Source organism: Rhea americana, unplaced genomic scaffold (assembly GCF_003343005.1).
Source record: "Rhea americana isolate MKP2758 unplaced genomic scaffold, rheAme1 scaffold_122, whole genome shotgun sequence".
NCBI lineage: Eukaryota > Metazoa > Chordata > Aves > Rheiformes > Rheidae > Rhea > Rhea americana.
The window spans coordinates 2154864-2165816 of record NW_028185284.1 but is presented as its reverse complement, the minus strand read 5'-3'; the positions used below and the strand labels follow the sequence as shown (position 1 = coordinate 2165816).

The 10953-nt window shown below is 36.0% G+C and overlaps 1 protein-coding gene across 1 annotated transcript in view; it reads left to right on the top strand.

Moving 5' to 3' along the window:
- LOC146600355 (gamma-aminobutyric acid receptor subunit pi-like) overlaps nucleotides 1-10953 on the top strand; it is a 42237-nt gene that overhangs the window by 11161 nt on the left and 20123 nt on the right. The window contains exons 4-6 of the mRNA XM_085325740.1: nucleotides 6707-6774; nucleotides 8246-8463; nucleotides 9100-9182. Of these exons, the coding sequence (XP_085181866.1) occupies nucleotides 6707-6774; nucleotides 8246-8463; nucleotides 9100-9182 (369 nt within the window). The remainder of the gene's footprint in view (nucleotides 1-6706; nucleotides 6775-8245; nucleotides 8464-9099; nucleotides 9183-10953) is intronic.

Sequence of the window (10953 nt, the reverse complement as noted above, 5' to 3'; positions counted from 1 at the left end):
CCTCAGTTGTGCTCAGGGCGTATTTGGCAACTTGGAAATCTAGGGGTCATCCTTCCTTACTCGCAGATCCCAGCAGGATCCAAGCAGGAGTTCAGCACTTCAGTATGCTGGTTAGGTGATTTGGCAAGGATAGGAGTGTAATTGGAGGAGTCTAAACATCTTTCAAGTCAAACAGAATGAAATCAACTAAATCTAGGAAGTGACTGAGCAAAGATTTTTGTTATTTTATCACAGTTTTGGTCTATTGCCTGGGTCTGCCTAGCTCCTCTTTTTGACACCTAGCTCCCTTCTTGCAGGCTGGGATTGCTTTGTTTTCTGCTACGTGCATTCCTGCAATACGTATGGTCAGTCTGATATGCATCCCAAAAAATATGTATGAGGAAATTTGTCGTAAGACTAGATTATATTATTTATTTGCATCTACTGTGCTTTGACCTTAATGTTAACTAGTTATAATGGAATACTGATAGATGAGTTTAGCAAATGTGAGATGGGCAAGAGGTTAGCTTTTTTTTTTTTTTTTTAATACTATAACTTCAAGTCATTTCAGAGTCATTTGCCCTTTTTCTTTTCTTTTCTTTTTCTTTAGGCGGAAAATGGGGATTTTTGAAGTGATGCTTGCTACCAAGATAAAATGATGCTCTTAAAGTTAGTGACGTTAAATTTCTTAATATTTAGCAAAATGGATTTTTAGTCAGGAAAAGAAAGCACTATGTATGAACAATCATAAAATGAGGATCCCCTTTTTCCTATGCACAAGGAAAACAGAAATATTTACTGGTCAAGGAAATACTGTGACAACTAGTGAGTTCTTATTTTAACAAAGCATCCATTTGCCAATTTGTTTGTATTTATCACTTGTGCTGGGACTGGTAGGTGACAGATACAATTCAGCTAGTGCCATTAATGAAGAGAGCACAAAGATATATATATATATATATATGTATATTTGAATATCATGACTGTGCCTAACAGCAGAAAAAAATGATCTTTTCCTTTTATTGCATGATTGAGATTTCTCAGATTTCCTAGATTTTCAACTCGGATTAATTTCACCTTGTTTTAGAGTGTTCTCCTTCCACACAGGTCCCCTGCGCAGCCCCTTTAATGTAATCGTGTCCATCCTGGTCAGTGAGATAAAAGTGAAAGCTTCCTGTAGAAAAGCTGACATAAAGAATTTAAAAATGCTCAGTTGTTTTCCTTAACTGTGTTATGTAAGCCTGACACATTATCTCAGCAAGACAAGGAACATCAGATTTTAACATCAGTTTTTCTGCTGAAAGTATGCAGAGCAATAACCTAGGTGCTGTGCCAAACTTCTCTGGAATTAATGAGTGATTCCTGCTGATTTCAGTGAGCCTTGCATCAGGTTTAGAGAGAYGTTAAGAGATGCATAAAATCTTGTAAATAATTTTATAGAAATAGATTTTTGTTCTGTGATTGAATGTGATAATTTAAGTGTTTTAATTAAAAAGTGAGAGACTAGGAAAAGGTCACAGCTAAATATACTTGAATACGGAAGCTGCTTTTAAGTGGCACAGGAAAGTGTCATGTTTAAATAAGTTATCCTAAACCACATTTAAAAGATAATTTTCCTTAGCTTTGTTAATGAGTCATACGTTTCATGATCTTAAGGTTTAAATTCAGGAAAGCCAAAAATCTTCTGTTTCATAAATCTGTGTAGGACAGGTCATTACTTTTTGTCCAAATGTTGTTTATATCAAGTTTAATAAATTTAGCTAGACCAAGGCTTTTCTGTCCTGTAAAATACTGTTTATCCCCAAAAGAGATGTCAGTATATTAACCTGTCTAAGACTTCTCGATTTAATAAAACTAGCTCACAGTGTATGTGAGAAAGTCATACCAAGCCATACTATAATCATCATTGTTTTACATACAAAATACTTTTCTTGTCTGGTGTCTGTTTAAAAAGGTAGCCAGTTCTTCGGAGAAAAGTAAAAAGCTCAGAATGTGTATAATCAGTTATATATTGGGTAAAAAAATCTTTTTAATATTTTAAATCTCTGCTGAATCCTTGAGAGTTGATATTTAACAAATCTGACTTTAACAAATTTGACTTGGTGCAAAACTATGCTTGAGCATACAGATGGTAATGTACGTTTTCCTACCTTCTCGTGGAAATAAGAAACACTAGGAAATTATCATTGGCATCAAATCCAACCTCTTGCCTGCAGGACAGATTTTTTTTCCTCAAACGCTAAGTTTTAGAGGATCCAATATTTAAGTTCAGTTAGGAAAAATCAACTTGAAAGTTTCGTTTTTCTCTTCAACTTTCAAAAACTGGGATCTTGCTTTGCTTTGTCAGCAAATATGTACAACTCCACTACTGGATATTTTTTCTGTGCACTTACTGACACTGGACGAATAACCACTCTGTCTTTTCCTTGAGGAACTGAGTAAATTCTGTTCTTTCATTCTTACATTCTAAACTTCAATATTAAACTTCAAGAGTTTTTTCTCTTTAAATATTTTCTGTCTCCTTTGAACTCTGTCAGCTGTTTACACATTTTTTGAAATGTGGGAAATAGAACTTGTCACAATAATCTAATAATAGTCTTGCCAGCACAGTCTACATTGCAAGATAACTTAATTCTGTGTGTTGCTGCCCATTGCAGAAGTGCTTTTGCCAAAGCATCACACTGAAAGCTCATGTTGAAGTGATTATCTGTGACAACCCCYAAATCCTTCTCAAAGGCATTGCTTGTCAAGATAGTTTCCTATCCTTAGGTATTGCTTGCATTATTTGTTCCCACATCATTTGCATGCTTTTGGCCATAGTAAAATAACAGCTTGTTAAATCATTTGTCAAAGAACTTTATTACTATCCACACCAGTTCTTTTCTCAGCTGCAAACTGTGCTAACAAAGATACCTCACCATCTAAAGAGTTTTGAAGTGACCAAATAGAATTGAGCATGAATCCTGCTAGAAATGGCTCCATCTTTTGATATCTTCATATTTACAATTAAGTTGGAGTCTCTTAGGAAGCCTGTCTTAATCTTTCAAGCCATTTTACATAATATGTATTCTTCAAAAGAGATGTCTTGTGGTGGGAAGCTAAATGTACTGAAAAAAATCTGAGTGTAGTGAATCACTTCTATCAACAAGCCCCACAACATTGTAAAAAAAGCAAAACAGAAAATTAAGAGGACAAAACTAGTATTTCATGAAACTGTTGCGACTTATTTTAGTTATACTTTTGCTTCTAATTCTCTGTTAGTCACATACTATTTTATCCAGTRTTGCTGTAAGGATGGTGCATTATTTTAAAAGACCATCTCTTTTAAGATATTTCAGAATTACCTTGTTTTCTTAAATTGAATGGGGGAAAAATGGTACTAGCAGTTCAGCAAACTCCTTACTTTGTTCTTATAAAGCTCCTTGTGTGAGTTATCGAGGCCTGCTTAGTTTGAGGTGCCAACTTTTGCATATGTCATTAGCATTCTCCCTTTCCCATTTGTTGTCCATTCTTCAAGATTCTTAAATAAAATGTTCTTCTTAAAACTTATTTTTGTCTTCACAGTTTTGAGTTTCTAGYAGGAGCTGGAACACCTTTCAATAATTTTCCTAATCTTTCCTATCAACTATACTACCGATTAATTTAAGTAGTAGATCTTCAGAGTTAGAAACTCATACATGACTCAGTGGTGGTTTACTYTGCACAAAGTTTAATGAGCTACTGCACTGCATCACGGTGGTGGTCCAGACTGTTAATTTTTAAGTACATTATTAACTGTTTGTAGTACATCTGCCACTCTTCTTACTGCTCCCCCATAAGGGATTGCTGTGAATGTCTATACAGTGTGTGCAGTAACAGTGCAAGAATAGCAAAAGCTCCTTTGGAAAATAGGTACATAATTTGTTATGGTCTGAGTCAAGTTTTATATTCTCCCAGCCTCCTCCTTTCCAAATAAGTCAGCCTCTGTGAATAAGCCTGGAGTTTTCTCTTAACAGTTGGATTATGTTTAAGGMTTTGAGAAAGCGTAGAACTACTGAGTTAAAAGCTCCCCCCCTAAACGGCATGTTGTATGTGTTAGATTAAAAGATAGTGTATGTTCTCACATTGTACATCAGCAGGAATCTTAGCCACCTCTAGATACTTCACAAAATTGCCCAAGGTAAATTTTGATTTTTACTGAGGTTTATGTGGAAAAAAAAAAAAAAAAAAAAAAAAAAGTATGCTAATTTGTGCACAGATTGCTGTAACGAGAGTAAGAGTAAATTCCCATTGCTAATAAAGGACAGAGTAGAAGAAAACTAAAATTTCTCTATGTAGGGGCTACTGTCCTCTATGTTAGGTACTGTCTTAATTGTCTTGCGTCAAAAGTACCCAAGAACTGAGTTTGAAAGTTGCGCTACTGTTAGCTATATAGTTGCATTTTTGGTGTTTTAAAATATGATTTGTGGCAGGCACCTCTTTATCTGAGGGGATGTTATTTTCTGCTGAGTTCATGAAGGTTGGTTCAGGTTGGGCTGGTTGCACAGCAGAAGTGCTCGGTCTCAGAGACTGGCAGGGCTGGCAGAAAGGCGTGAGGTTTGTCCTCGTTATGCTGCCCCTCATCAGTGCTGGCTGTGTGAGGCATGTCTCTGCTGGGATAGTCAGTCTGAGCTAGAAATCTGTGTGTGGATGGGAGTACCCAGCCTCGGTTCTATCATGTTATTCAGTAGTATTTCAAACTACCACTATATGAAAGAAATAAGAGAGGCAAAGTCCTGTTTCTGTAATTCCAGAAAAGACTGAACTTGATTTAATTAAGTAATCTTTCTGGAAAGTCAGTTTCGTCCTTAAACATTAGCACTGATTGTACTGAAATATTGCTAATGAACATTCCCTCTAATCATTATTATCTTAAATAATAAAATATTATAGGAGGGAGCCTGATGATTCCCATCTGCAACCCCCATTTAGCCAGCTCAATATTGTCATCTCCTTAGGATGGACTGCTGTTTAGCATACCCCTTGTATTAGGGAGGCCCCAAACTCTTGTGTTACAGTTGGCAATACTCTGTCACAGTCATACATGCGAATCTGTAGGAACATTTTAAATCTCATGATTTGTGAWGGTCTCTAAAATATTTTGAAATTATTTTGCAGGCTGGCAATGTACTTATGATAGCAGTAGGGTACAAAGGTAGGCATAAATATCAATTTATTCCTTTGCTGTTGCACCCTGGAAAGATGGGATGGGTTTCCTGGAAGGCCATCATTTTAACACTAGGGGGGAGATCTTATAAATGCATTTTTGGATTATCAAAAACTGAAGAGAATGAAAAGAAACAGAAGAACAAGCTGTCAATGGTTTGTGGTCTGAAAACYTCTCAGTCAAACGATTTTGTTTCAGAATTAACCTCCAAAGTTGCCTTTCAGTAGATGAACGGTTCCTTCTCATCCCTATGTAATATATAGTAGACACATTTACCATCAGGGAATGCTCCAAGCCTACAATTCTCCTTTAAACTGGAGCTTTTTGTTTCAACTTTCAATTGAGTTGAGAACAAAGCATTCATATACTCTTTCTGGAGCACCAGATTTCAATGACCCCACACCGTTGTGCCAGACATTAAGACTCTAACTCTTGCTTTATTAATAGCAACTACTCTGAAAAAATACTAACACAGTGTTACCCTTTAGAATTTTTTTAAATATAGTATTACTTGGTGGGCTACAGGTGGACACCATCTCACTGACCACTGCATACTATTTGGGTGCATGTAAAAGATACTTATGTAATGTATTGCAAGGGGCCAACTGTGGGGTTCAGCAGYGTACATGCAATATAGGTCTCATCTAAAGTACTCCTTCATTTCTCAGTTCTGCATTCTGTGCTCTCACAGTTATTTGGATAGATATGCATATTTAATATGAATTTCATTGTAGCTGTACTGTTAATTATTCTGCACATATTCAACRAGGAATAAGGTCAGGTTTCCATGAAAGCTCTGCACAAATTCTGCATTCYAAAGTGCACAGCTGGTCATCTTCCTTCTGACACTGAAATACACATTCACAAGGAAACGAGAGTCTGAGCATGCCAACATTACAATGACATCATGACAACTACCAGGTAAGGTGTTTAATCACCCACTGAACAAGGCYTCAGTTAATTTTATTAAGAGGAGAATGAAATGACTGGCTTTCCTGTACAAATGCAAGTATTCACATCATGAACTACCTGCTAAGGGACAAAAGCAAGGAGTTACGTTAAAATGCAATGACACAAAATAGACAATATACTCTTAAATAGGCAGCAAATAAAATTGTTCCTATATCCCATCTGGATGTTAACCATGTGACACTGCCAAGAGCACTCCTTAGTTTGCTAACATCTGATGGAGCAGATGTTGCAGCTGGAAGAATTCTTTCCRCAGCTCTGCACCTTGGAGCAGAGGGGTGTGAGGCACCGTGGGGCTGTACCTTCAGCACCTTACGGTGCAACATTTTCCCCAACACCTTTTTCTAGCAAAAAAAAAGTCATGTAAGACAACTTTCAATCAAGAAGTTAGTTTTGATATGAAATCCTCATTTTTTTCATAACCTAAATTTGAGTAATATTTCATTTATGAAAAAATAATAAACATTTAGAAAAAATGGAGAATAACATGGAAATTTTTTTTTTCAGTTTCTGCTGATGAACCCTGGGTATTAAAGAACTATGAACTGGATTCTGACTTTCTCTTTTTTGCAGATGGTCCTGTGTCAGTTGGAATGAGTCTGGATATTGCAAGCATTGATACAATATCAGAAATAAATATGGTATTGTAACTTATGTTACATTTTTTTATTTTGCTGATAACTGGTAAATTAATGTTTTGTATTTACAGTTGCTAGCAATGTGACTTTGAGGCTTTTCTCCTTGTGTAGTCAGTGCTGTTCCCTGTGTGTTGGGGGTGGAATTTTATTTTCAACTACAGATAGTGGCTATAGYGCTTCCACTAAAATAAATACTAAGTTGCTAATAATGACCAGTTTCTSGACTAGTACTTTACAGAAGTTCTAGTGTAGCAGCTACAATCATACATCTCAGATAAAAACAGAAATTTGTTTGCTACCTAGTATTAACCATTTTAATAAAAAGGCATACGGAGGAGTGGTTATTTTCTGAATGAAATGTCTCAATTCCTSTGCATTTCAGGAAATTAGAGCTAATACATACACATGTGCCTTTGAAGCAGCTCTCTTTCCTTCTATTTAGCCACATCTGAAATCTCTCTTTTACTGTGACTCATGTCTTTATTTCAGCTGTRTTTTATTACATTTGTATTATTTATTTTTGAACAGAAAAACATAGTATGCTTTTCTAATTAAAGATCCAACTTTGGTACATAGAAATGCAAAACTCGATTAATCAGATATTTGATATTAGGGAAAAATGTTTGTACACATACTGTCTTTTCATCACTAAAAACTATTACTAAAACCATTCCATTACTCAGTCCTTCTAGGAAAGTTGAATATTCTAATCTGCTGTGTACTTTKCAGGTATTTACAGCTATCAGTACTTAAAAGGGAGGAAATAAGGTCAGAACTTAGGGTCAATTCAAAATACTGATAAAAACACCTTGTAAAATCAAAAGTTGATTTAWAAAGTGGCTAAGAAACACCTTGAATTTTGTTGTTAGGCTACAAGGCATGTTTAAGTTGAACATGAATTGCACTGATAGCTAAATTAAAGGTCTTGATAAATTTGGCACCACTGTTTCCCTGGTCATGTTGAAAGGATGAAATGTGCTAAAAGATGATGATGTACTTGTTATGTTTCCCTGGCTTCCTATTACACCTACTTTTATTTTTGTCCTTATTATATCTGAATTTATACAGTTTTTTTCCACATCTAAAATTGCCTATTAGCTTATGTAAACAAAATAATGTTTACAGCCGCCTAAATAAATCATTCCAAACTTTAAAGACTGCTGACRAAACTGTGGTGACTTCAGCTGATTTATAGCCCCAGATTGAGGTCCCCACCGTTCACTCTAAAATTCCACTGGGCCCTAAGAACAAAATSAGCTCGAGGTAGTAGTCCTTGATGCCGTCAGCCCCTCGGCAAGTGCGGGAATGTCTGGCAGTGGAAGAGCTGGTAAAGCTGTAACCCGGGCGCTCSCGTCCACCAGTGGGACGCGGAGAGTCGCGGGCTGTTAGGTGCCTAACAGCTGTTTTCAAAAGTGCATGGAAAACTCAAAATTGGTGGCTTGCTCTGTATGATTATTTTTTTTCTCTTCTTCAGGATTACACAGCTACCATATTTCTAAGGCAGCGGTGGACTGATGAGAGACTTTGTTTTGATGGCAATAAGAGTTTGAGTCTCGATGGTCGACTTGTGGAAATGCTTTGGGTACCGGATACCTTCATAGTTGATTCAAAAAAGTCTTTTCTTCATGATATCACTGTTGAAAACCGTCTTATAAGAATATATCCTAATGGAACGGTCTTGTATGCCATACGGTATGTGTACATGAGGTACCACCCTGTATTTTTGGCTTTTACTTGTATTTTAAGCTTTCCAACTTAGTGTGATTTTATACTGAATCTGCTCTGGCTTTAGGACGTGGTCTATCTGTAAAATTAGAACAGATGTGGTCTTGTGGCTTTATAAATATGTGATATGATAGACCAATATGACCGCATTATTAGATATCATTTTCCTCCCTGAATAGACTTTTTGTTTTACGTAACCAAATGCAGGAAATGCATCTTGCCATTCCCGTTGCTTCTCACTGAAGTCTTTGCTGAAGAAGGGAAACTATAATGACTGATTGGCATTCCTTATTGCAGATTACCTTTTTAATAGATTTTGATAAATATGACAAAATTCTGTCATAAAAATGTCAAAATACAAAATATCAATAAAGCAAAATGTACATTACAAGTGAGAAGCAGCATTGTTTTGAGGTTGATACTAAACTGAAACCAGAGCAGTTTCCCATTTGGGTGCTGTTAATTGATACTAGTAAATACTAGWTTTTTTTTTCACTATTAGTAGATATTTTCCTACAAATATTAGTGCAGGAAAGTTTCATGACTTAAAGTGCTGAAKGATTCCTCCCCCCTTTAATAATCAGCAATACTCTGTTTTTCAAGGATAACCACAACTGTTGCATGCAGCATGGATCTGACCAAATACCCAATGGATAAGCAGACATGTACTCTGCAACTGGAAAGCTGTAAGAGACTCTATTTTTTATTATTATTATTTTTATAGAATTAGAAAAATATCTGTGGTGTGTTGCAAGGGCTGCTGGATAGTTGGTGTTGCCAAAGAGGCTGGGATTTTCAGGGAAGCTAGGGGGCAGTATGTGACCAGGTCCTCTCGAATAGTATTTGTATACAAAAAAATGCGTGAGGCTTCACTGAAAATAGCGTGGCAGTACACTGAAACGGTAACACTAAATAAAATTTCAGATTATAGGCCTGCTTCTGCATTGCATCCTGCACAGACACTCTCTCGGTCTTCAGGGGCAGTTCTGCAGGCAGACATTTTCTAGCAGAACCAAGAGAATTAGTTGTTTTATTTGACTTTTGCCTTTTTTTTGTTTCCTCCCTCTTCCAGATGTTATGCAATTTATTTCCTGAGGCATAACTCCCTTAAGAAAGAAAGAAATAAGGATAAAGCTTATCGGTTGGCATAGAGTTCATATTTAATTAATTTACTGTCTTCATATTGAAAAGGGGTAATTGCATAGACAGTCCTGTTCTGAGAAGGATATATACAGATCCTTCTATGACTTATTTAATTGTCTCTGTGCCAGTGCCCTGGGAATAAATGTCATCAGTTGAAGCACTGAGACTGAATATCCTGTTCTAGGTTCACATTTTATTAAACAATGCCCTCCTATTTTTCATTAAAATATTCTCCTTTAATACTTTGTAAAGATGCACTGCCAGCAAATACCCAAAAGTGGATGTTTCAAGTTAATTTTTTGCTCTTACTCTTATGAATAAGAATTCTCTCAAATATTTTCAAATGGGACAACATCAAAGGATATCTAATCCTGTTAGAATAAAATATATGTTCAAATCTGAAGAAACAAGATTTGGAAGGTTTTCTAGGACTTGTGCAGGTTTATTCTTTAGCATTTCGGAAGTGTGATGTGTTCTCTACTTCCTGCTGGTAATAACCAGTTACCAGAGGGCTACAAAGTTTAGACCGAAGCACAAAGGGAATCATCGCTCCAACCTTCCTTGTACAGGAATCCCTCTAGAATCAGTGTTTTTATGAGGATAAGATCTATATAACAAAAAGCAATTTGGATTCATCTCTAAGATATTTTTGTTTGAAAGAACATACTGGTAAGTCAAACAGTGTATGTAGATTTATATCGGCATTGCTTAATGAGTCATTTATATTTCATTCTGGAACAAGAAAAGGATTAACCAGTGGAATTCCCACTATAATTAAAAATATTTATTTTTCAGAATCATTCCATCTGTTGTTTCAAACAACACGCAAGTATCTCTTGTCTTAAAGGAAAATGTAGTAATCCAATCTCAAATGGTCTCCTGTCATTGGTGTTTAGTTTTGAGAAAAAGCAGCGAGAAACAAAGAATGCAAGAAGAAATGGATATATGCCTTTAGCGGTGGCCCTTCTGCTTCAGGGCACTGCAACACTTTCTTTTGAGTACACCGTAAACAGTGTTTGCTCCCCCGTGGGATAAACTATGTCCATTTATAGATGAATAGTGGCAGCATCCTAGAATATTGCTTGTAAATACCATTACCTGGAGTTATGAATTGTGATTGCAAGCATGTGTGCACATCCACAAGAACATGGATTTGAATAAGTGAAAAAGCAAATATTTGACCTGAAACAAAGTCTTAGGCTTCTTATTAAATGATTACGAGAGTAAAGACAAACATGACAGGATATTATCAAGTAATGGCTTTTGGAAGGCTTCAATATTACAGATTACCAAAAAAAAAAAAAAAAAAAAAAA